Below are 26,932 nucleotides of genomic sequence, written 5' to 3'. Positions count from 1 at the left end.
TTATTTGTGCAGTTTAATTTTTAATTTGATTTTAGTTTTTAGTTATGCTCCCACGGATCTTTGATCATCTACTTGTTGAAGTTAAAATACTTTGAGTAAGTAAGTGGTTAGTGTTCATGGTTGCCTTTCATTCACGAAAAGTGAGTGATGGGAGCATCTTTTTCTTTTATAATTTTATTTTGGAAAAATAAATAAATGTACATACGTATTTTATGTAATATACTCTCTCTCACAACTAAAAATTTAACATATTTAACTAAAATAAATAATAATAATAAATTATGAGTGAGAATTAGATGTCTGTGACACTGAAGAAAGAGAGCTATGACATGGCTTAGGGTTTGGCATCACCACCACCACAACCAGAAGTCGTGGATTAGGTTCTCTCTAGGTGGTGTTTTCTTTTTTATTTGTTTTTCTGTTATTATTTTCTTTGTTGGTTACAATAAAGCTTAAAAGAGGAAGAGGAGCCTTAACTCAGTCACTTTATTTATACATATATTATTTCTGATAATAAAATACTTTCTCAAAAATTTTAATACAATTAATTTAAATTTAAAATCTTAATTAAATTATAAAAAAAATTATCATCTCATGAGGTGTTGAAATTGCCCATTAAATGACAAGAATAAATGGATAGCAAAGCTGAATTAATAACTGTCCATGCCATATGTATCCACTCTGTATCTTCTATTTGTTTATTAATTTATATCTTGTGTCTGACATAATATTAACAATAATGGTCCAACTTAATCTTATACTACTTTTTAGTTGTTAGTAATTAGCTAGCTAATTAAGTTTTGTCACACCTAATTAACCAACTGGGTCATCCGATCTTACTTTGCAAGTCACTTTATAATTTTTAAGTGAATTGAGATGTATATGTATATGTATATATTAATTAATCCTGTGGGGTCCCAACTATATTGCTTGCGATGTTCCCAAGAAAGATACAGCTAACTTTTTTGTGCCACAGAACATATGGATATCCTTCAGCACAACGTCCATAGAGCATATATTAATGCCACCCACGATATATATATCCTTCATTCTTGTCAATATGTGCTCAAACTCGGTTGACACATCCAAAACGACAAACCAATTTAACCTTCACCGTAAATCACCTGGACCATTTGGCACAGTGGATTAAGTTAAATTTAGTATGTGAAATTGGGGAATTTAGATATCCGTAAATGGTGATGATACAGTGGATTAAGTCTAAACAAGAAATGAGTGAGTGAGTTTAGTCAGTAAACTGAATAAAGAGTTTGTTATGTGCACGTTCTGGTGAGCAAAGCATCGCTGGGCAGATGGCGTGAGATGTCTGAATACAAAGTGATGATCATCAAATAATAATAATAATGATATTAATATTAATCATAAACATTGGCACATGTAGTGGGGAACTCATCTTGTCATTTACATTCCCTAATATTCGCCTCCACAGTATATTCTTTTTCTTTTCTTCTTCTTTTTTTCCTCAAAAAAGCCATACTTAACGATACTTGTTCTTATTAGAGACCCTTTTCATAGTTAAACATGATTAGAATTTTGGTTAGCTGGATTTGTTTGTTCATTAGCCTCTACCTTTACGGCCAATCATTGAGGTTCTTCTTTTATATAGAATTAATCCTTCTTTTTTCTTTTTATAATTAATTAGCTCCGACTGTCATAGCTAATGCCTCCTGTTTTAATTGAATTATACCAAATTAGTACATAGTTTAATTGGAAAGGAGATGATTATGAATTTGATTCACTTGTACAAATAATTCAAGGATTAGAATCTTTTAATTCTTTGTGTTATGAGATAAATATTTGATTATTAAATTATTCATTCATTAAACACAGAGTTATTTTTTTAAAATGTGAACAGTTTATCTTTAATAAGTTGTCAGAAAAATACTTAAATGTACTATATCACAATAAAAAATAAAACATAATAGTTCTATAAATAAGTAAAAGAAAAAGGGTGCAAGAACAATTTGGTATTATGTATAACTTTGGCCGGAAATACTTTGCTTAGGCATTCACGTCCTTCCCATGCCTACTAAAAGTCAAAGGATATTGTGTTACTTAACTAACTAATACTACTCAAAGGCCTCCAATTTGCACTAATCCATACCAATTTAACAGGATATGATCATTTTAAAGTCTAAATCTTTTTTTATATCTAAGCATTCACTAATTTGAAATCTAAAGTATAGAAACATAAACTTATCAAGTTAATTAATCTAATTAAGATGGTCAAAGTGTCTACTTCTAAAAAACTATTCTCATGTTGAAAAGCCTATTGAATTTGAATGTTTCTTCAAATTTTTTCATTTTTTTTTTTTTTTTTTGAAGAGGAATGAGATTGAGTGAAATAAACTATAAGAATCAAGAGTTGAATTCTTGAAATTGGGGTTACAAAAAGAGAGTTAGAATCAATATTGTTAAAGTTGTATAAATCTAATTGAATTGTCCAGTATGTGACATGTTGACAGTTCATATATTATCTTGAAGTGGCGTTCTCTCCAACTATCACAGCTGGATGGCCATGGAAACCTCAAAACCCTTCCAATTGCATAGGAAATTAAATTTGCCCCCCCACAAAATAAAATTAAAAAAAAAAAAAAAAAAAAAAGAAAAACCCCACCCCTTTTATCACTAAAAATGTTACATACCCATTTGCTTTACTTGCATAACTTGGCAGCTTTTATTGTTATGTGAAAAGAGACAAAGTCTTTATGATTTTATGCAGCTTGTGACTTGTCCTATCTTTTGCCTAATGACTCCATTTGGCATTGCCTCCCTTTTCTTCTTTGTCTTTTTTTTTGTATCACTCCATTCTCTCTAAATGATTTAACTAATTAGGTTTTGGTTTTCACATGACACCCATTTATATACATATATGGAGTAATTAGGTTCATACATCTCTTGATTATGTTCTTTATTTTTTTCTAAAAGAAATTCTGGTTAGATATCGGGTACCTATATATAAATTATAACATGGCTTACAGAGTGGAGTTAGGTCTTTACTTATAATGGCAGTTGCACAATGAAAAGGGTGACCATTATTTTATTAGAATTTTAGTTTGATTTTGCCATATTTTGAATTTTAAAATATGCTTGGTTTTCAGATGGGAAATTATAATTATTACTTAAAGATTTTATAATAATACTGGCTTCAATAGCCCAAGAGGTTACAGAGTCCAAGAATAGGGCAACTGGGCAAGAGCATACCAATCATCATATCATTAGTAATAAAACCCTCTTTGGCTGCTAGCTACCAATGATTACTGTTAGATTAGCTAAGTTTTCAGTTCAGTTTGTTTTTTTTTTTTTTCTAATTTATTTTTCTCACCCTACTTCTAGAAAAGTTTGAAGTTTAGATAGAAAATGTTTACAAAAAAGTAAGAAAGATTAGCAAAAGAAGAAAAAAAAGAGTATATGGAATGGGTTTTAGTGAATTTTAGAAGTTAGTTCTGCTAAAATGTACATATGCAAAAGTAGTTTGCTAAGCTCTAAGCAGTTCATCAATTAAAATGGTTCAATGAATAAACACATGTTCTTCAAACATGGGATACAAGTGAGTCCCTTTTGCCACCATTACCAAAGATGCTAGAACATGTGGTGGTACTTAAATCACTTGTATGGTCAAATGGGATGGATGGATATATTTGAAAATTACTATTTTCTGGTTTTCTCTGCTTCAATGTGATATGGATACCATGTCCCTATCTGCTGCTTAATTGCAGTCGATAATAAAAGTTGATATAGCGAATATCTTTAAACTTGTCATCAAGTTGCTGTGGTGTAGTGGTTATCACGTTAGTCTTACACACTAAAGGTCCCCAGTTCGATCCTGGGCAGCAACATCTTTTTTCCCTCGCATTTTTTTAGTCTCAGCAGTTGTATTGGTGTGTGATGTGATGGTGTTTTTGTATTGTATTTTTTTATCTGTTTTAAGCAATAAAAAGTGCTTTTTGGTTGATTGACCAAAGGAGGAAAATAAATAAACAAACATGATACAGTTGCCTGCATACAAAATGCCTGGAGAAATAGATTGATTGCCAGTATTATTCAGTTATAGTCTCCTGAAGAATTACCCGTTTCAGAGTACCAAATTTTAAAGCGGAAGGGCTAAGTGAAAACAGCAGAATTTCCCAAAAACAGTAAAAGAGCTATATGTAGCAATAATAAACTGCCCAAAAGAACATTACATTCTGCATTCTACACTAGATGAAGGTACAACAAGCAACAGTAAAATCACAGTTGCAAAGAAAAAAAACATTTGTACAACTCCATGCTGCATAGAAATTACACTTTGTCATCAGCCAAAAGGCATTGTTATCTATTTGATATGGGGTGAGAACGAATGTCCTGCAATAATATTGAAACTTAGCATCAGGAGACTGACAAATCTCAGAGACAGATATAAGGAAGAAAATTTGCTGGATAACCTTGTACTACTATAAAGTTTTTTCAGTACACATTCATGTTTTCTTTATTTGATAGAAGAAAACCAGTTATTTTAGGAGAAAATTGGAATTGTGGGAAATGCACATTTGTTCATGCCAATTATGAGGAAATCCCGAGATAAGATAACACATCTTGAGATGACCTCAATTAACTCACATACCTTGGATGAAACAAGTTGCTCGCACAAATTGTCCATTGGAAAGTGGGCTCCCAAAAGATGCTTTAGTTGGCAAAAACATTCACCCTCACTCGGGCAGTAACTTCAGGATGAAGCTTAAGCTCAGCAATATATTCTCCTGTTTCCCTGATTTCGGGAAGAGAAACAATTCGCTTATCCACATCCCTAGCATTAATGAACAGCGGAAACCAAACAACTAGATAAGCACAGGCATGAAAACTGAATATGTGTGCACAATGTGCCTGTCTGTGTCCTTTTGAATTAATGGAAAAGTGTGCAAAAGAGATAAGTTTATGCATGGAAGACAAAATATGTGAATGAACAGGTGTGTCTCTGTATCTGTCTGCCTATATCACTGAAAATTGTCCTTTTAAAGAAGTTCCTTATTAAGTCCAAAAGGTGGCGCATATTTGTCTTCTGATCTGCTAAAGTACGATTTGTATGGCATGACAGCTCACAAGTTATAGCATTGCCTCAACCACAAAAAGTATGTTTGATAAAAGCTTCCCCTTTTTAATCTATATGCTACTGCTAGATGAAGTAAGCTGGTATTTACATAGAGTGATGCATAAACACACGTGCAAGTAATATCCCAATCCCACCAAAAAATAGGCAAAGGTGGTCCAGTATATGGCACCTAAGTAGGTTTTACCAACAACGTTATCTAACCATGTGGTCAGGCATGCTCCATCCATGTTTACAAAAGTTGCCTACTGGGGACATCTCAAAATGGTATAGATGCAACCTAGGACCACAGATAGCAGAGTCTAGGCCCAAGGAATAGAGGTGCATTTTTTGGCACTCTAATGCATGAACACTAGCAGAGTACTATTATACTAAGCAAACTAGACTTAGAATCAGTATATAAAACTCATACTAAATAATTACCATGGAAAAGCATTTCGAGATGGGAAATAATGGTAAATTTCTGGAGTTCAGAATAAGTTACTGAGGTTGCTTCAAATACCCATGGCAATAAAAGGTGTCTGCATGGTCAAACTACATGTATGGGAAGACAGTAAGGTACCTTTGGAGCTGTGCCTTGATGATGTCAACAAGATCTTGAGCAGTTACACTGCCAAAATTATGCAAGTTAGAGATGACGTACAACGAAAAATTTATTAATAAATAACAGATTCAAGTTGCACTTCTTCAACTTGCCTTCCAAAAATTTGTTTGTTCTTTCCACCTTTGCGCTTCACCTTGAAGGCTCCAACAGTTTCAAAAATAAGAGCAAGCTGTTGTGCTTCTTCTTTTACCTTTAAAAAAGATAAGATTTTCAAACAAGATGATGGTGTTTAAATGAAAAGGTGCACATGACAGAAAACTAATACTGATAATACATGCAATAATCAATTACCCGTTTTTTCTCAGCCTCAATTCTTTCTTGTTCGACCTTCATTTCCCTGAAAATAAGCAATGAGAGAAAAAAGCCATTTACTTTTGGATTAGGAAATCACAACATATATTTGCCGTCAAAAACGTTCATTAGCCACACACTAAACCAAATAAATTAGAGGCATAAAACCAGGAGAAGTGAATAATATTCACACACTAAAACTGAATTGTTGTAAGACATTAGCACAAATCATGGCAAACATCCACTATAAAAGCAGAATTTCCTGTTACAAATATCAGAATTGCCTCTCCAAAAGATGGAGTTCCAGAATTCACCATGGTGAAAAACCAAATCCAGACAAAAACAGCAGAGCTCTCCAGTAAATACTGATGGATTTTGATAGTACAATAGAAATGAGGCTCAACCAAAGTCATTTAGAAAAGCACCCCCCAGATTTCCTCTTTCCCCCTAGCATGTCTAGAAGAGAAGATATATGATAGTCCACCCCTCCTACAGAAGATAGGTCCACCAAATTTCAGAGGCATATTGAAGTATAAAACATTTCTTGAATTTTGAATTGCTCCAAGTATTTGTCATATGCCTAATCGATGTAAAGTGTTACAAGTTCATTGGACGGCTTTCCCAAATATATGCACATCCTTTTAACCATCTAATTTCCCCTGTGAAAGTGAGAAAACCTTCTTACGCAAAAAGGAAATCCTTGAAATTGTAACTACTGTATTATCACATTGTTTCCTTCTTCCACCAATATTATGCTCGCTCATATATGATTACTTCCACTTCGTATATTTCACAAATAAACGTGCTATGGTCTACATCTAATACAAATACTTCCGAAACAACTTTAACTCCATTCTCGAAACAACATACAGATAAATTATCAGAAAATTAAATACTAGCAGATAGAAGCAGAGATAAAGTTGCATACTTGAGGAGAGTAGGAGTGACAATCTGCGCCTTGCCCATAGGCAGAAGATAATTCCTGTAAAACCCAGCCTTCACATCAAGCAACTGCCCCTTTTTCCCCAAATCAGATACATCCTCCTTCAATATAATCTAAACAAAACACCAAAAAAGAAAACTTTCCCATTAAAGAAGCAATCCTTAAACAGCATAAATTGAACCTTTTAGCCACTAAACACATTGCAAAAGTGAAAAATGAACAAACCCAGATGAGAAAAAACAACAATTGACAAAACTCATATCGGGTCATGCAACAATTTGCATACTTTTTTTGTTTTCTTGGCTTTCTTTTGAGCCCAAACAACCATAGTCATTCTTTTGTCTGGCAATTTGGAGATTTTATTTGTGGGTCCAACAAAGTTGTGAAGCCAGGATGAAGAACTCCACGAAATTGTTGCTGCTGTTGATGGTGAAGCCATTGTTAGTTTGCCACACTCGGAAGCCCCTTCTTTTTCTATTTTTATCACTGGTCTTATCCTTATGAAGCTTGGATTTTTGTGTTGTATTGTGCTTTACACAGTTGACACGAAGGGCCAGTTTGCAAATTTTATAAAGTTCATTAAAATCCTGGTTTTAGTATTTTGATTGCATTCATGCCCTTTCTCCTTTTCTTCTTAAGGAAGAAAAAGGAGTTTTTCTTTTATTACAAAAATGAAATAATTTTAGAAAATAAGTAATTGGAGTATTACTAGGTCTATTTTAATACTATGTGATTCACTTTGTCAATTTAAATAATTTTCCTTATTAAAAATTAAATTTAATATTTGATCCTCAAATGAAGTTAAAATGAATTTAATATATAATTTTTTTAAAAAATCATTTAATTTAACATTCAATCTTTAAACAAGAAGTTAATATATATATATATATATATATATATTAATTTTTAAAATTTAATTTTTTGACATGTGTACTTAATTTTTGACACATAAGATTTTTATTTTGACATGCGTACTATTTTTGATACATAAAATCCAAGCTATGTATAATTTTATATTTTTCTATTAATTTATTGAACAATAAATTATATTTCTAATTAAACATTCATTATAATTTTAAAAAATAATATATTAATAATAAATTATTTTTCTAATTAGATAATGATTAGTTTTTAAGTAGATAATAATTAGTTTTCTAATTAAATAATTATTATTTTAAAAATATCATACTAATTATATTTTAATATTATATAAACTAATAAATTAGTTTTTAATTAAATAATGATTCTAATTATAAAAGATAATATTTTTAATTATTATATTCACTAATAAAATTTTTAAAAAATATAAAATATTTGAAAATAGTTAATTTATTATTATTTTTAAAATATCATATAATTTTATTAAATTATATTTATATACTTGATTTTATAATTAAAATAATAATAATAATTTTGTAATGCATGAGTAAATGACTAGTATATATTAATTTTTAAAATCAGAATTCTTTTTGACACATGTGCTTAACTTTTGCATATAAAATCTTTATTTTAACATGTGTATTATTTTTAACATATAAAATTAAGGTTATGTGTAATTCTGTAATTTTTTATTAATTTATCAACTAATAAGTTACATTCCTAATTAAACACTCCTTCTAATCCTAAAAAATAATATATTAATAATATATAATATTAAATCATTTCACAATTTGGTAGCATGAGTTTGGATGTTTCCAATATTAAAATCTTGTTTTATGGAAACTTAATCTAAAATAATTAAAAATCATTAGATTTAATTTGAATAGTGCTACATTTTGACTTCTTTCAGTACCATTAAACAATAAATTTTGAATCTATAGACTGACTTCAAGATACTTCTTAAATTAATAAACACTAATTAATTCTTAATTTAAATAAAAATTAAATAAAGATGAAAAGTAATGCTAAATATTCCTTTTTATTATTATTGCCAACTTATTTTAATTATCATAGTTTTCCTAATTGTATTGTTTAATTACAGAAAGGATAGCTATAAAGTTTGAATAAAAATATTAGATTAAATAGCATTATTTGTTCTTTATTTTGTTTATTTTTAATTTTTAATATAGGAAATTAATTAAATGAGTTTGAAAGGAAAACGTGTGCATAATAAATTTAAAAGAATTAAATAAAATTATTATTATATATATAATACTTGTTAATCTATCCAAGACTCAATATAACATTAACAGCTCTCAAAAATATGAAATCACAGAGGAATTTGAAATGGGATTCTTGATTTTATTTTGTTGCTGTAATGTATCATCAGGAGGTGAGAAAGCCTATTTTGTTCCATTTAGAACTCTTTTAGTGATTCAGGTTTGGGCCAATCAGAAGTGCAGTCCCGTTAAAAACGTTTCGGATTCGGAGATGCCAGGTGGCATTGTGTTTCACAATCCTAATGGGAGAAGAAAGCTTCACTGTTCTTTCGCATATAAAAGTCTTTTCCTATTTTCTTTCCAATTTGTTCTTTCTTTCTTAGTTCGTTGTTTAGACAGCCAGAGAGAGGTCCAAAAACCCTAACAGAGCTCACTCTCTCTACTCCAAAACCAAGACCCTTTCGTTTCTCTCTCTCTCTCTCGCTGTCTCGCGTCTGCTTTTAATCGACCTATCCATTGTTTCTACTGTCTAATTGCTTGTGTACTTATTTGCATGTTGATTTTGTTTTGATAGGGCATTGCTTCACTGTTGCATTATTGCCTTTTAAGGGAGGTCAATTTTAATTGTGTCTGAAAAACTCGGGAATCTAGCTGCTGCTCCTTTTGTGCTCTTGTAGACCTTCAGAATGATGGTTGCCGTGCCTGTAGTAGCAGAGAAATTGAAGATTAAGTTCTCTTCCCGTAAGATAGATACCGTTTCTGGGAGAAAAGCTTGTGACTTTGCGCATAATGTGGAGAAGAATTATCATTCTCGGGCTTGTGACAGAGAGAATATGAAGCAGAACCCTAGAGAGCGCAGTGCTATTAAGCGTGGCCCATCGGAGATGGTGGAGGGTCAACAAAATAAGAAGCGGAAGATGGACCGGAGTGTGATACATCAGTGTGCTTCCCTTGTGAAATCACTTATGGATCATCCATGTGGTTGGGTTTTCAAGGAACCGGTGAATCCAGATAAACTTAAGATTATTATTACTAATCCCATGGATTTAGGGACAGTAAAATCGAAATTGGAGAACGATCGGTATTTTAGAATTGAAGAGTTTGCTGCTGATGTCAGATTGACGTTCTCAAATGCCCTGTTATGTAATCCTCCCCCAAATTGTGTTCATAAAATGGCAGAGAAACTGAAGAGGATTTTTGAGACAAGGTGGAACGCCCTAGAGGAAAAATGGAATGCAAAAGATGGTAATGGGAAGCCATTTAATGCAAGGGCCAAAGAAGTTGGTGACACAGGACAAATTTGTCCCGAAACACATCCTTCGCGCAATGCCGTATTGCTTAAGAGGTCGAAGCCATCTGAAGTTAAGCTGCTAAGGTGTTCTTCAGATGTAAGGGCTGCAAAAGTTAAGCTTTCCAATAGCAAGGAGTTGCGCCAAAATTCTTACGAACGCACAGACGATGGTGGTAGAAATGCTTGTGGATCTGTCAATGTCAAACCATCTTCGGTTTCTGCTGTTAGCAAATGTGGTACATTCGGCAGAAAAGCCTGTCAGTGCATACTTCCCGGCGATTCAGCCCAAGCTTCTTCAGGTATTTCTTCTGAGAGGTCATCGGGTAGAGATCATCATGCATGCAGCACTGGTACTTCGAAAATGGATGTTCAGGGAAAATGCATGTCAATGCCGCAGATGAGCAAGTCGGATCGCGATTCTGATGGAGCTGTAAGTGCTCTGGCTGAGGAAAATATATGTCCTAATTCTCAGCTTATGACACCTGCAAAATATATTTCTATTTTTGATGTGCAACTGTCTCCTACAAAAACGCTCCGTGCTGCTGTGATAAAGCGTCGCTTCGCAGACACTATATTTAAAGCACAGCTTAAGAAACTTCTACATCATGGGGACAAGGCTGATCCAGTGAAGCTGCAGCAGGAGAAGGAAAGATTGGAAAAGAGGCAGCTTGAAGAAAAGGCTCGGATTGAAGCCCAAATCAGAGCTGCTGAAGCTGCCTCACGAAAGAGGGAAGGAATTGAATTTAAAAGACAACGGGAGAAAGAAAGAGAAGCTGCCCGAGTTGCCTTGCAGAAAATGGAAGAAACTGCTGAGATCGAGCAGAACACAGAGATTATTAAAGAACTTGAGAAGCTTAGTGGGTGTTCCCTGCCCTATAATTACAGCTTCGGCAGGAGAGGACCAGAAGGAGCTCATTCCTGTAGCTTACTGGAGCGGCTGGGTCTGATTTTGAAGGATGATATTGTGGATGACGATGAGATATTAAATGGGATGTAGAGGAAGGAGAAATAATTCCATGAATGTTTGCCCTCTGGATAGTTAAAAAGAAAGATCATATCTTTGTTTTCATTTTATCTGTCTGGTAATCGATCTTGGCATTGGCAGTGAGGCAAAAAAGACATTTCTCTGTTTGTAAATGCACGTAATTAGTTAGTTATGGGATAATATGAATTAGTTGAATTCTTCACTTTCTTTTTCCTCTCTGTTTAGTCATTGTATATGCCACAAAAAACAAAGACATTAATTGACAGATTCATTCGTCAACTTTGTAACTCTAATCTATTATGTTTTCTTTGGGATCTTGTGAATTTGAATTTGTAACAATTTCTTTTTTGTTTGAGAATATATAAAGATTATATTGATGGGAAATTGATGCAAATCTGTAATGTATAAAATTAAAATAATGTTTAATAAAATATATTTTGTAATTATTATATTCATAACTTAATATTTAAATTTAAAAATTTAAATAAAAGAGTCAATACGTAATTTTAATATATATATATATATATATATATATATATCTATATTATAATTTTAATATTTTAAAAACATAATTTTAATTACTAAAAATTAAAGAATGTGCAGATTAAGGTAAACTTTTGTTTATGCTTCATATATGTCTCTACTTATATACTAAATCGAAAAATAATTAACACATATTTTATAGTTTTAAATTATAAAATATATGTTAATCATCAAATATCAAAATATAAAATACTTATATCTACGTATCATTCTGTTATTAATTGTGTAATATATACCAAACTTAAATAAGAATCCGCCGTAGATTAATTAGATTTTATTCTGACTTACTATGCAAAGCCAATTAAAAACTAATAAAATATAAAATTTTCACTCTACCAATATCATCAGAAAGGGTCTAACTTTGAATGTTTCAAGTTCTGCTATAGCTTCCTTTTAATTGATAAAAAAAAAAAATTAGTTCTGATATAAACAAGGCAAGCTGTTGAAAGGTATCTTTTGAATGGTTAGTACTTTATTGTAAGAAGATTATCAAAGTTTTAACTACCTAATTTATTTACCGTTATATATATATATATATATTATCTAGTGGGGTAAATTATTTCATAGAAGTATAAATTATAAAGCCGCCAGCAAAAAGAAAAGAAAACTAGGAAATTGAAGTATATGACATCCTATTTAAAAGTCTCTGCTAAATTCAGTCAAATAAACTATCCGACTCCTTTAGAAATTAATGAGTTACAAAATTTAATTATTTTTTAGCAACTCGATTCAACAACTTTAATTCACCTAACATATTTTACCATAATATATATATATATATATATATATATATATATATATATATATATATATTTATTGATGTTAGCTGTGAATAAATTACATTAGCAGTTATTAAAATTTATATTTTATTAGAAAAATATTATTTAATTTATAGCTGAATAGTTACTAAAACTTTAATTTTAACAAAACTGATCGATTTTTTTAACATATATAAAGAATAAATTATATTACATTTTGTAATAAAAGATACCAAACCTTTGATTTAATATAAAAGAAATATTCTTCATGTATCTTTTAAAATTAAAATTGTAATACCTTTTATTATAAAAAAATAAAATCCGGGGACTGTTCGTATAATTACTCTCGTATTTATCGAAAAAATTTATCAATATTATTAAAATTAAGATTCAATAATTATTTAATTATAAATTGAAATTATACAATATAATGACGGTCAATATGTTTGATTTTTTTTCCTTTTTGAATTTAGAGTCATATTGCATTACATTTAATTTAGATGAGCATGAGGTGACACACATTCAAACGTAAGTGTAGTTACTTGCTGACACCACATGTGTCAGAACAGATGAATAACAAATATGGAGCAGGCTTCTTTCCAAACAGATTAAAGCATGAAACTTACCTGGAAAATAATCCTTTGCTCACCTGCTGGTCAGCTGCCATTACGGCAAGTTTGGTATTACTGTAAGCATGTGGTTTTAGAAATCTTAATTTTTTTTTATATTATTTCTGCTGCTAGCATAAGAATTAAATTTCAAAATACCGAATTCATACAGAAACAATAATAATGAGATGATTATAATTGTCTTATAAACCATTCCATTTTGCCCATTATTGGACTAATATCAGATTGGGGATGCCTATACATTCTTAGCACAGAAGTTGTAGGAATATAATATATACAATTTCCTGAGACCCTTTTTCTCTAAAGATTTCCCAGTGATAATAATAATAAAATCATATCAATGTTTCTAAGGTAAAATAGAAATAATTAAATTAAAAAAGATATTTTAATGTTATAAAATATATTGAGTTATTAATATGAAATTTATGTGGAATTCTCGTTTAGCTATAATTAATTTTATATAAATTCGATTATATAAATTTTTATTTTATTTAAAATATATAAATTTTATATAATTCAACCAAACAAAATGTTAAATTTCTAATTTCTCAGTTAATTGAAAGAATTAGTCAATCACTTTTATAACTCGATAAACATAAATAAGATGTATGTGAACATGAACATCTAAGTAGATAGCTGATATATATATATATAATATATATATATATATATATATACATATAGCGTCACCTTCATTTGAAAATTCCAACTCCTGCGTGAAGTTTGACGCCAGAAGTGACACTGTTTCCTCCTTCCTCCAAGTTTTGCAAACAATTAATATAAATATAAGAGAAAGATAATGGTGCAACATAACCTAAGGTGTGAAAGTAAACATAAGAAGAAGTGTTAAGCTATTATTATATTTATGTATATATATATATATATATTGCAACCAGTAATTAGACGAGTGTTCTATATTTAGATAGGAAGAGAATGAAACTTTTTTTAAAATTTTATAATATTTTATTTAAGTATTGTTCGTCTAATAGAAAAGTGTAACATATTAGAAATAGTAAAAAAAAGTTATTAACTAGTAGACAATGAGAGATAATTATATAAAATGTATAATAAAATAATAATTGACAATTAATCCATTGAAATAAGAAGCTTTGTTTATTATTCTAATACATATAATATGCCAAATTCTTTGAGACCTTGTCAGGATGCTGGACTGGTAACATTCGAGGGAGGCTTTAATTGGGGATGAGTTCAAGCTCCAAGTTGACTTCCAATATCTCTCTTTATCTTTGTTATTGCACGTTAGTACCATAATAAGAGTCTCTATATAATCAATCTTCAACTGTATATTAACAACTCTTTTACGAAAGATATCCAAATTCCAATCTAGAAATAGGGTTTTTGGAAATGATTGCAGGGTTGTCTTCTCGTAATTTCTCTAATCATCATCAGCAGCAGCATCATCATGTATTGCAAGTTTATCCTGCTGCAAGTGATGATATTGTTTCAACTTCTCTTGAAGCAAGTTCAAGTTCAGAAATAGGACACGCGAATTCTCTTCTTTATAGTCTCTCAGTTGTTAAAGACAAAGTTAATCAAGTGCAATCACTAGTTAGCATCCTTACCTCACCAGATCATCATCATCAAAGCTACCAGCAGCAAAATCCTGAGCCAAATTCAATAGCTAACCTCGGCACCATTATTCAAGAAATCATTGTCACTGCATCTTCAATGATGTTCACTTGCCAACAGATGGCGATCGGTTCGAGTAATTCAATTAACAACAACGCCAGTGAATTGCACCAGCCTGCTCCACCACAGCCCAAGGTTGCTGCACCTCAAGAGAATGTGTTATTACCGCCAAACAGCCAAGATCATCAAAGAGGGCAAAGCTTCTTCGCTAGCGAAAACTTTGATTGGTACGATAATAACAACTATAGCAATAACAGTTGTAATGGTACTGAAAACAATCAAACTGCTTCAGGTATGCATAATGTTATCAGTATAAACACTAATAAGGTTGAAAGGAAAGAGCTGTCTGAAAATTTTTCTGAAGTACTGCAAGAAGGGAATAATAAATCAATCAAGAGTTATGACATAATTGAATTGGATGCATCATATTTGTTAGCCAAATATACTCATTATTGTCAAGTTTGTGGAAAAGGGTTTAAGCGAGATGCAAATTTGAGGATGCATATGAGAGCTCATGGCGATGAATATAAGACTAGTGCTGCTTTGAGCAATCCAATGAAGAATATTAACACAAGTGCAATTGGAGATAGTAGTGAGGATTCTGTAATGAAATTGCCGAGAAAATATTCATGTCCGCAAGAAGGGTGCAGGTGGAATCAGAAACATGCAAAATTCCAGCCACTGAAATCAATGATTTGCGTAAAGAATCATTACAAGAGAAGTCACTGTCCTAAGATGTATGTTTGCAAGAGGTGCAACAGGAAGCAATTCTCTGTGTTGTCTGATCTCAGAACTCATGAAAAACATTGTGGAGATCTTAAATGGCTGTGTTGTTGTGGAACTACATTTTCTAGAAAAGACAAGCTTATGGGTCATGTTGCTTTGTTTGTCGGACATACTCCTGCAATTACTTCTTTCAACAATCCTGCAAAAGTGGAGAGCCACCAAATGCAACTTGATGATAGGTAACTCTTACATGGCTACATAATTGCTTATCATAATAGAGATGCTTTTTCTTTCCTTTTCTTACTCTTAACTATTTACAATAATAAATGATCACATTACATTTTATTTTCTCAATTATTAAGCAAGAATGACTAAATTATAGATAATTAAAATTGAATAATTAAAATTAAGTGAGAAATTGAATGATTATTGGTATAATTACCCATCCAAAAGTTAAAAATATTTTCATTTCATTTTCCTTACAGTGTTTCTAAAACTTTCCCTTTACAATTTTGATCATATAAGTACTAATGGGAGATATCTACATGTTACCCATTATATGTTATAGGGGTTGAAGCTAGCCACTGCAAATGCAAGGAGAGTCCGCTCTTTCTGTGTACTATGCAGATCTCATGGATCAGAATGCATGGCTGGTCTTACTCAAATAGCAGTGGTACGCTACTGAACGAGGATACCTCATAGTTTATGCAATTTCCATAGGCAAATGATGTTTTTAATTTTGAAGAATGTATGTGGATTCTTGTTTTTACACACTTCATGTATATTATATACTTTTTGATGTTTAATCAGCTACTAATGCCATTGAGCCAGCGATATATATATATATATATAATGGTTTTTTTTATATATATATAATTTATGGTTGCTTTTTCTTGTAAACTTTTCACCAGGTAACTCTCCGCAGGACCCTATACTCAGGAATTTTCTTTTCTTCGTACCGATGCATATTTACAAAAAAAAAAAAAAAAAACTTTAATTATATAAAATCAAATTTGGCCTCTAATAATTAAATGCCTTCTGTAACAAAAGGTTTTGATTTTTGAGAAGAGTAATAGCGACTATGCACTCAACAAATATCCAATAATGAGAGAGTTTAACACAACTGGATCAGTAATTAACCATGCAAAATTCTTAATTTAAAATTTATTCACCAGATAAGAGAAAAAAAAAAGAAATAGTCTTTTCCTAGACGGTACTTTAGGGTTTGGTGATCGTTCTAAAATTTTATCAGACGTCAAATAGCTAGGAAATCTAAAGGAGAATTCACATCATAACTAAAGAAAGAACCGGGTCCAGTGATCAGCTTCCTCTCTTCTTTTTGGTGTTCAGAATTTGCTTCAGCGTCAGGATTCCAACTCCAAGGTGTTAAGAATGAACTATCAGGAGTCAAGAATGTTGTGAGTTGGGAATAGTCTGGCATGCATTGACAGTCATTACAAGAATCTTGCAACAAAAATAACTGATATGCTTTGAAATGTTCTTGAATTAGTGTAAGCAATTCCTCATCGAATTCATTATAGGAAACCGAAACATCAGTTTGTAGTTCTACTTGTTCTTGTTGAATATGATCATCTTCTTGTTCTTGTTGAATATGATCATCTTCTTGTTCTTGCCCTGAAATTAGTTGCTGTTCCTCGTCAGAATAATTGGCAATTTGTTCTTGCCCTGAAATTAGTTGTTGTTCCTCCTCAGAATAATTGGCCATCTTTTCCTGCTCCTCTTTCTCCATTAGATCTTCTTGTTGTTGCTCTAACTCGTCCTTCCCTTCTTCTTCTTGATGCCTAATAAGAGTCATCTTTCTTAACTTTTAAGAGAGCAAGTAATTAGATATCTTTCTGTGCATGAATGAAATAGAGTTGAAAGGATTGTTGTCTATATATAGAGAGAGAGAGTCGGTAGAGTTTAAACCCTAAGTTTTATTAGGATTTTCAACTCAGTATAGGATTTGGATTAAGAAATTAATCTGAGGTGATTAAATATATTATTTAATGCAGATTTTATATTGGTTGTACGATAAAGTTAAATAAACAAAGCTAATACGTATCCTTCAATATGCGAATAAAGTAAATATTGAAAAATAAATTTCAATTTATTATATTCTCAAAAATAAATGTTTCAATTTTTTTATTAGAAAGTTAAAAGAGAAAAAGTATATATATCTTAATAAATAACAATTTCTACTTCGAATTGTTCCAGTATTTAACAAATCATTATAGAAAACATGTAACAAATAACAATAGATACATTACATCAATAATAATATTTAGCAATTTTAAATTTACAAATAAAATAATTATATTCAATTATTATAGAATTAGTTTCGAGAACAGTAAATTTAAATTACTCAATTTGATAAAATAATATGAGCATCGTATAAAAAAAGAAATATATACATTCGTATTTAATTATTATTATAAAGGAGAGTTTATAAATATTTAGAAATTTGACACTTAGAATGAATTATTAATTTATATTTTTTCCACTAGTTTTCAAATTCAAGAATTATGGTTTTTTTTTTTAATCAATTTTACTTTTATATATATTCAAGCTAAAATTGAAAAAAAAATTTAGAAATGAAGGTATACATAGAAAAATATTACTCTAAAATTCAAAAAAAAAAAAAAAGGAATCAAGCTATTTCAAATTATAATAATAAAAAAAATTCCCCTAAACATGTACATTAGTTTTGTCAAAAAAATTATAATAAAAAAAGTATTTATCTAAAAATTTATATTAGTAATCAGTAAATCAACTTATATTTCATTATAGTTATATTATTTATATTGTGATAATTTCTTATTTTCAATCTCATGCCTCTCTTACTATTAATAAAGACTAGCAATTTGCTTGTGCTAATACATAATTATTGATAATCTTTTAATATAAATTTTTAATTTTAAATATCTTAATTTTATTTTAAATATATTATATTATAAAAAATAATTGTATTTAGCTATTATTTTATTTAATAACTCTAAAATTTGATGATTATAAAAATAAAAAAATATAATAAATATATAGTAAATTAGTGGCATTATATAATCACTAATTTTTTTATTATATTTAACTATTAGTTTATTTTAATAAATTTTCAATAATATTTTCTTACTTGATTGGTATTTATTATTATAATGCATTTATTGTCATCATTTTTATTTGATCAAATATTTAATATTATAGTAGATTATTATATAATCACATCAAAACCATATATATTTTTATTGAAACCCTTTATATAATATAACTTTATAGAATATTAAAAATATTTGGCATTTTATTTATATATATATATATATATATATATATATATATATATATATATATATATATATATGGTTCTCTCTTTGCTTTTCCAGCAATATTATATCCCATTTAAAAAAAGCATATTTTATTTTTCATAGAGCATTTTTATTATTGTATTAATATCAATTGAATTGGTATTCCTCAATTTACTTACATTTTAAGAAATATTAATGAAAAGAAAGGAACTTCATTAAGAAAAGTCATTTATTTAAATTGTATTCTCAACATATATCAGTGTTTTTCCTAAAATGATTTACTGTTTTTATTTCTAATTCCACTATGCAATATTTATGAGTTTCTTAATGTTATTTCTAAATTTAATAATAAAAAGATTATGTTAAATTTCATAATTTTCATTTATATCATAAGTAGCTAATTACGAATTTATTCATAAAAATTAACCGTGGTTATAAAAGATTTTAGGTTTATAAAACCTTATATTAATCTCAATTAGTACAGTAATAGTATCCATTTCTTTCCCAAATCTCAGCCAAATATATTTCATAAACCAAAAATTGAGGATTAGTTTGGTATCATTTTCTGTTTTTTAGTTTTTATTTATAATGAACTAAAAAATATTTAATGCTTTTTAGCTGTGAATTTTCTAGTTTTTTTATTTTATTTTATATAAAATATAATAAGGAAAAAATAAATTGTGAAAAAAGAAATGTGGAAAAACATAAAAAATAAAAAATAAAAATTATAAAATAATATTTATTGATTGATTGAAACAAATATTATTTTCAAATACTATATAAATTTTTGAAAATAAAATAAAGATAATTTAATAAATATATTTAATTTTTATTTAAGAAAATAAAAAATTATGAATTATAAATAATAACAAACACCCTAAAGGTTCGTTTGGTATTAATTTTTGATTTTATTTTTTATTTATAAATAACTAAAAATTTTTTTAATGCTTTTTAGTTATTTTTCTAAAAATATCTTTTATTTAATTTTACATAAAAATGTAATGAAAAAGAAAATAAGAATGAAATAAGTTGTGGAGAGAAAAAAATAAAAATAAATATAAACATAAATATAAAAAAATAAAAAGAAAATAAATACAATGCTTATTGATTTATTAAAAATAAATTTATTCATTGAATATTATATAAAAATTCTAAAATATAATAAAAATAATTTTAATAAATACATTTTATTTTTTATCTAGAAAATAAATAAAAAACATAAAAAGAAAACAATTACAAACAAACTGAATTTCCAGTTTAGCCCGCGTTTAAAAACGCAAACCGCGAAACTCAAATTTCCGTTAAAAACCTCCAAATTCAATCATCTCCGTCCATTTTATCTCCCTTCGTATCCACTATCCACGTTACCGATCCGTGCCTCATCATATCTACCCGCGTAAGATCCAACGTTCCGTATTTACCACGTCATCAATCCTTGCCACCGTACTTTGAACCAATCCAATTACATCCTTCTTTTTCTATATAGACACAAATCCAAATTCATAATCTTTATATCTCAAAATCAATTTCAGATTTTGCTCTCTTACTTTGCTAAAGATCAAAACTTTCAGTCTATTCTCAACACCAAATGGCACCAAAACAAGAGAAAAAGCCAGCAGAGAAGAAACCGGTGGCGGAGAAAGCTCCGGCCGAGAAGAAGCCAAGAGCGGAAAAGAAGCTGCCGAAAGAAGGCCCTGGCGCCGGCGCAGACAAGAAAAAGAAGCGTGCAAAGAAGAGCATTGAGACTTACAAGATTTACATATTCAAGGTGTTGAAGCAAGTGCACCCTGATATTGGGATATCAAGCAAAGCAATGGGAATCATGAACAGTTTTATAAATGATATATTTGAGAAACTGGCGCAAGAAGCAGCAAGACTTGCTAGGTATAACAAGAAACCCACTATTACTTCAAGGGAGATTCAAACTGCTGTTAGATTGGTGTTGCCTGGTGAACTTGCTAAGCATGCTGTCTCTGAGGGTACTAAAGCAGTAACTAAGTTTACTAGTTCCTAGGTTATTGGTTTTTTTCTTTTTGTGGGTTACTAATTTTGGTCTTTGTTAATGTAAAAGGCTAAAGATTGGTCCGTTTATGTTTAGGGTTTCTTGTGTTTAGGTTCTTTTTGGATTGCTGCTACTTTTTGTAACTAATGTATGAAAGTGGACTTTACTGGTAATGAATCTATCATATCTTAGTAGTTTCTTGAATATTCGTTTCTGATTCAGTTGTTTCTTGATTTTGATTTTGATTTTGATTTTCTGCTTCACATTGTGTTTCTTGATTTTTCTTTGAATTTTAATGTTTATGGGTATAAAAAGGCTAGTTTGTTTTAATTGTTTATCTGGGTGCTTTTTGGGTTTTGGTAATTACAGCGTATTTTCATATACCATCATATTTAATTAGTCTCTTGATGTTAGCTCTGAAGTTTTGGGGATATATAAATGGTATTGTTTGCCTACAAGATTGAAGGAGAAGCATGAATTATATCATATAAACTACTCTTTTGACACTTACAAATAAGATTTGTGTATATATACTTTACAAAATTGATGTATCTAGCCATGTGTTTGCTTCCTTCCCTTTTTAATCAATTTCTGCGTGTACATAATCGACATGTACAAAGTTATTTTCTAATTGATTCAAGATATAGGCTGAAACAGCACTTAGAATTGCAAGACCAGCCAAGATAATCCTTAAATTCAAATCCGAGGGAATTCCAGCTGTTGCAGAGAAAGCAACAGTTGCACCAATTAGAAGTTTCTGCAATGTTCGGAATGCTGTATATGCCTTTCTACATGAGGAACACTTATTGGTATGTTGTTCGAATCTATCTAACATCTGCAGCACAAAACAAGAATATGAAAGTTTAAAGTATCAGCGATGAGATTGAATAGAGAAAGCTGACAGTTTATAACTAACATTGAAGGTGATTTGGTTCTTTGTACCTGACGTTTTGATAGGATTGTTGATGGCAAAGGTTGTTGACCATCAAAGCTAAACCACTCAGGTTGGCTGTTGCCATGTCGCCTCAGCCAATTACGAAATGCTAAGACAAAGCGGTCTGCTTGAGTTGGTGTGAATGTGAGTTTTGTGTATTGCTCATTCACATTAGAACCTTCCTTTGATTCAGAAAGAAAGATTTTCTCTTGACCTTGAAGAACAATCATGTCTCCGTCGTATACCTTATTTGACGTCCAGTGCTCGTGCCATCTAGGAACCACCTAATTCAACCAGAGTTGAGAATTCATGAGGGCTACAGCAACTTATGGAATACTTCAGAATATGATATCAATCAAACTCAGTATCAGCTTTTTCCCCCAAAAGAAGTCAGTGTCTTAAATTGAGAAATAACACCTCACACTAGGAAATTATCAGGAACAGATAGAAGGTAGAATAGCAAGTGTGATATCAAAGAGGAAAGACCAGAAAGAAATGGATGAACCTAAACTTTGCTAAAGATGAACTGCCTGTTTCCCTATAGATGTGACAATAATGCTGAAACTTGCTATCTTATTAGTAAAGCCTACAGTTGGAAGAAACATGCACCAAAGAAAATTAAGAAAATGCCTCCTTGCTATTCTGCAAATCATGACTGACCATACGCATCCATACTTCACCACTCAGAATTGGGTCTCAGCTGATCATCAGATCCACAAAGGCTAATCAGAAGCTTTATGAGATGGGGGAGATATCATATAAGATCCAGCAGTACTTAAGATCCCTAACCATAAAAATAAATTATGCCTATTCAAGTGAATTTTCCATCTCTTCACATTTCAGTTAAGAGGCAGAATACTGCCCCCTTCTAAGATGAAGAGCAAATAGCAAGTGACGTCCTAAGACAAGACCACTTGCTCTCAAGCCAAAAAGCAGACTTGACATTAGTCAGCGTCTTCTCTCTAGTCTGCATCACTTCTTATAACTTAAAACCCTTTCCGATATACCCAAAAGAAATTCCTGAAACTGCTTCAGGATGAGAAAATATTGGATATTGTACCATCCAACAAGTTAAAATGAAGAGAAAACATCCAGCAGTATGGGACATGGTTAAGAATCTTTACAACAGTAGTTTGTGAATACACAGGTCAGCAATCTAGTGAATTAGGAGATTATTCCACCGCATGAAGATGATTTAGAATCCTTAACAAGATTAAAAAATTAAACTTTAAAAGATGAAATAAAAATTGAATGACAAAAGAAATCGAGCAGTGGATTATCCCATCATCAATGAACTAGAACTGCAAAGCACTTGCGAAATTGCTAAGAGAGAAACATAAAGGAAAAGAAACAAAAGAAAGAGAGAAAGAAAGAAGCACAGCTTATAGCAACACACCTGCCACCAGGCAGGCCCTGGCATTGTGAACTGGAGGAAGTTTCGAGCACTACAGACAATCGAACGGGTTTTGCCAGGTGCCATTGGCACATTGAAGGAACAAATCCATATAACCCATTTCTGATCACCAACTATAGGAAGTTTTGTGTCTATCTCTATTCTGGAAAAATAAAAGTATGGCATTAGAGTTCAAAATGCCTCAAAGAGAGTAAAACATTAGATGAATGCAAGAATATCCAAAGAACAAGGAAGTGTAGGTCATTCTGCCCTTGAACTACAAGAGGTGTCAAAATAACCTAGTCTTTCTGAGAGATCTGGAATACTCAAGAAAATCCTATTGTACCAAAATCAACCTCACTCTTTCACATAAAACTATTAATCTCATCGAAAACTCAAGCCAAGAACTTAACAGGTAGAGGTGCATACACTAAAAGATCTAAATTTAAGCCAAAAACTATTAATCTCATTGAGAACTCAAGCCTTAAACAAAGAACTAACAAAGTTTCATAGCAACAAATAAATCATAGAAGTGACAATTTTTCAAAATCAAAGATTTAATAGAAGTGCAAGCAGAATGAATTAAATTTTTACTTCGAAACATCAAGGTAATACCTACTTATTTATGTAGTAACAAGGTGCAACAAACTTAGCGCTGATCCGTGGATTCCCTTCATTGGCCCCGGCAAAGCCCCAAGGACCACTACCCTCCAACTTAAATGGCAAGGGTTTGGCTCTATCTCTCCTTCCAGTAACCTGAAGATTCACACAATTACAAAATAAGTCAATAATTTCTAAAATTCAAACATCTTCCGTCAATGATACTTTCCACATTAGAGACATTTCTAAGAAAGTAAAATAACAGAATATGCAACAGTTTTCAAAGTAAAATAACAGAATATGCAATAAATCCTTCAAAATGGTGTTACCAAAAGAATTAATGAAAATCAGATGGTCAAGTACCAAAAGAAAACTTTCCGACAAATGAGCATATATTTTAATCTGAAAGATTTTCATTAGAATGTGTGCAAGAGATTACTCAGAGAATGGATTGAAAGCACAGACAAGTAATTTTGTCCTGATGGAGAAAAAATATCAAGAAAGAAATAATGTTTAAGCAGAAAAGCACAGAGCCTTCTTTACAATCACTTTTATGACCCCAGACAAATTCGCTTATGGCTGTTTCAGTGTTTTGAAATATAAGAAATGGTAGCAATGCCCATGAGTAATGCATGGCATATGAATTAGGAATCATCTTATTTTATGTCAATTCCTTGGACTTACTTAGACAAATTGTCAATGATATTCAAGAGATAAATAGATAATTGACGACACTATTTTTAGCTTGCTAAACTTTTTTCTTTAATGTATTTCACACAAACATGTTCTTTAAAATGACAGCCTACAACCCTTTCCATTTCTTTGTACATTGGCAAATCACAACTGTAGCAAGTTTTTTTTTTTTTAAGCCGACAACCCAGTGGATGTTTCATAACTGACTCCAATATGTGACAATAAATGCAACCATTGTTGCAGAACTCAGAAAATGTTGAAGCTCATCACTACTTAAACCATGTATTAACTTCCTCAAACTCCATGCAAGCCATAAGAATTTTGACCATTGAATTCACAAATCCTCAGTTATAATGCATAGAAGAATCATATTTATACCTTGTGATGAGCAAAATCAATGTGGGAAGGATCAGAGACATTCTCCATGAGTGTATCATAACCATAGAACAAATCACGCTGAATTGTAACTGTTGAGAACTCAGGTTTATCAAAGTCATCAGGTAACCTAAACAATTAAATGAAAACATACATGAGTTAATAAGCATCGTGTCTTCACATTCGATCATATATAAAAATAAATATGACAGAGAAATGGGGAGGATAGGTCACATTGGAGGCTTGGAGGCCCGAGCTCTTTCCCAACCATTCTCATCTGGCCAAACAAAGAGAAGACCTTGGGACACCATTGTAGGAAATCTAGTAGCACAAGCTCTAGGAGACTTAACTGCACGAGCTTCAGGACCTTCTGGCATGGCCTGGGGAATCCTTGTGCAGGATCCACATCCATCAAATGACCAGCCATGATATGAACATTGCAAATGTCCATTTTCATCAATTCTGCCTTCCTACAAAGCCAAGGGAACCTATCAAGACATCAAACTTCAACAAACTAGCTACTACTTTTGTAGACAAAGACAGCATGGGAAATTAAACTTTGTTTAGCATCCAATTGAAGAAAATAAGGCACAATTGGCTTTGTAAACTTATATCAAGGCTTAAACACCTGAAACATTTGGTGAACTGAAATTCTAGTAAATCACAGAGAATATATACATGTACAATAGACCAATATTATAACTTCAATTTAATTCCTTCAACCAAAATAACCAACAGAAAGAGTAGTTTCAAAACTCTCTCCATGAATCAACCAAACAAAGAAACAACTTTTAATACTGAAACTAATGAAGGAAACACAGATTCACCAACTTACAGATAAAGGAGCAAGCCTATGGGGACACTTATCATCAAGAGCAACCCATTCTTGATTAGTCGTATCAAACCAAAGAACTAAGTCTCTACCCAGAAGCTGAAACGGGGTTGGCAAGCCAGGATCCAAATCCTCAACCAAAGAAACAGGATACCAATGATCCCTCCAAGAGAACTTTGAATCAACACTCTCTTGTCCACTCTCATCATCAACCCTATACTCTTCTTCTTTCTCTACAGACGGTGATGGAGGTGCTGCCACATGTAGAGGAGAGAGTTTGTAGGTTCTTGTTGGCAGCTTTTGGCAACTAAATGTTCTGTTAAACAAAAAGATAGAATCTTTGAAGTGGGTTTGCGTCAGGGATAGTGAAGATTTGGGCATGCAAGAAGCAGAAATAAGTAGAGCCATGTTTAAGTTGTTTTAATGTTCTTTTTCTCTCTTCTTGGATTAGTTTATTGACAACTTGGGTTTCTTTATGCAGTTTTAATTTGGGAATATTCTAGAGAGAGAGAAATGTGAAAATGTAGAGAGAGAAAGTGAGAGAAGTGTTTGCGTGCAAGATTCCTATTGTTGTTGTTGTGGAAGTATCACTCTTTTAGTTTCTAGACATGGAAGTGAAAGCGAAAGCTCTGTAATGTGAAAGGTAGAAAGTTTTTAACAGTCAGTTGATTTCTTCTTGTTATTATGTGTTCGACCTTATTGCTGGTGATGGACTACAACCTATAAGATTTTAACAAGTACGTATTTAAGCCACTATTATTAGCCGAAATTGCGGGCATGACATATGAAGAACTAACGTGTCACCTTGAAGTCCTTAGATGATGCTGACCTGAAATGAGATCTGCCATGCAGAGCATGGATGGCCTTGCAACCTCAACTTTTGGATTATGCGGCAAAACACATTATTCTGTTCAGCTCCTAAATCTTTATTTAATTTTATTAAGCTGGTATGTTCTTATTTTTATTTAAATTAATATTTTATATATATAATTATTTATTAATTATATTGATCTCTTATATTTTATTATAAAAATCCAATAAAATAAAATAAAATTATAAAAATTTAAGAGCTTAAAAATACAGTTTCTATAAATGACTAACATGTTATGTATTCTCTCAAGGAAAAAAATAGATGAGTTGATGCAAGTTTAATTGGGAAAAAAAGAAATGTTTTTCCTGGA

The 26,932-nt window shown here is 31.0% G+C and overlaps 5 protein-coding genes and 1 non-coding gene across 7 annotated transcripts; 4 read left to right on the top strand and 2 right to left on the bottom strand.

Annotated features, from left to right (window-relative positions):
* The first annotated feature begins 3,784 nt into the window (after positions 1-3,784).
* Positions 3,785-3,857, top strand: TRNAV-UAC. Its single transcript has one exon. It is a non-coding gene; the product is annotated as a tRNA-Val (tRNA).
* Positions 3,858-4,141: 284 nt separating this feature from the next.
* On the bottom strand, positions 4,142-7,453 carry LOC8270347 (50S ribosomal protein L9, chloroplastic). Of its 2 annotated transcripts, none has more exons than XM_048378654.1 (7): positions 7,229-7,453; positions 6,928-7,055; positions 6,000-6,045; positions 5,801-5,898; positions 5,667-5,714; positions 4,622-4,804; positions 4,142-4,362 (listed from the first exon to the last, which is right to left on the bottom strand). In XM_048378654.1, the coding sequence occupies exons 1-6, from the start codon at positions 7,379-7,381 to the stop codon at positions 4,684-4,686; spliced, it is 594 nt and encodes a 197-aa protein (XP_048234611.1). In that variant the 5' UTR covers positions 7,382-7,453; the 3' UTR covers positions 4,142-4,362; positions 4,622-4,683. The 2 variants fall into 2 exon arrangements, with proteins under 2 accessions (XP_048234611.1, XP_048234612.1); XM_048378655.1 differs by having other exon boundaries at positions 4,622-4,765.
* Positions 7,454-9,060: 1,607 nt separating this feature from the next.
* Positions 9,061-11,607, top strand: LOC8275250 (transcription factor GTE10). The gene has a single exon (XM_002523685.3). The coding sequence runs from the start codon at positions 9,728-9,730 to the stop codon at positions 11,327-11,329; it is 1,602 nt and encodes a 533-aa protein (XP_002523731.3). The 5' UTR covers positions 9,061-9,727; the 3' UTR covers positions 11,330-11,607.
* A 2,896-nt stretch (positions 11,608-14,503) lies between these two features.
* LOC8275251 (protein SENSITIVE TO PROTON RHIZOTOXICITY 2) lies at positions 14,504-16,488 on the top strand. Its single transcript, XM_002523686.4, has 2 exons — positions 14,504-15,862; positions 16,192-16,488. Exons 1-2 carry the CDS (start codon positions 14,613-14,615, stop codon positions 16,196-16,198), a joined length of 1,257 nt encoding a protein of 418 aa, XP_002523732.3. The 5' UTR covers positions 14,504-14,612; the 3' UTR covers positions 16,199-16,488.
* Positions 16,489-20,421: 3,933 nt separating this feature from the next.
* Positions 20,422-21,128, top strand: LOC8275253 (histone H2B). Its single transcript, XM_002523688.3, has one exon. The coding sequence runs from the start codon at positions 20,511-20,513 to the stop codon at positions 20,934-20,936; it is 426 nt and encodes a 141-aa protein (XP_002523734.1). The 5' UTR covers positions 20,422-20,510; the 3' UTR covers positions 20,937-21,128.
* Positions 21,129-21,384: 256 nt separating this feature from the next.
* On the bottom strand, positions 21,385-26,323 carry LOC8275254 (pheophorbide a oxygenase, chloroplastic). The gene is made up of 7 exons (XM_002523689.4): positions 25,755-26,323; positions 25,154-25,389; positions 24,923-25,049; positions 23,871-24,007; positions 23,255-23,414; positions 21,867-22,142; positions 21,385-21,759 (listed from the first exon to the last, which is right to left on the bottom strand). The coding sequence occupies exons 1-7, from the start codon at positions 26,157-26,159 to the stop codon at positions 21,505-21,507; spliced, it is 1,596 nt and encodes a 531-aa protein (XP_002523735.2). The 5' UTR covers positions 26,160-26,323; the 3' UTR covers positions 21,385-21,504.
* Between the last annotated feature and the right edge of the window lie 609 nt (positions 26,324-26,932).

The sequence above is a fragment of the Ricinus communis genome, chromosome 8, assembly GCF_019578655.1.
Source record: "Ricinus communis isolate WT05 ecotype wild-type chromosome 8, ASM1957865v1, whole genome shotgun sequence".
Taxonomy (NCBI): Eukaryota; Viridiplantae; Streptophyta; class Magnoliopsida; order Malpighiales; family Euphorbiaceae; genus Ricinus; species Ricinus communis.
The sequence above is the reverse complement of the archived record's forward strand: the minus strand, read 5'-3'. Positions and strand labels throughout refer to the sequence as shown.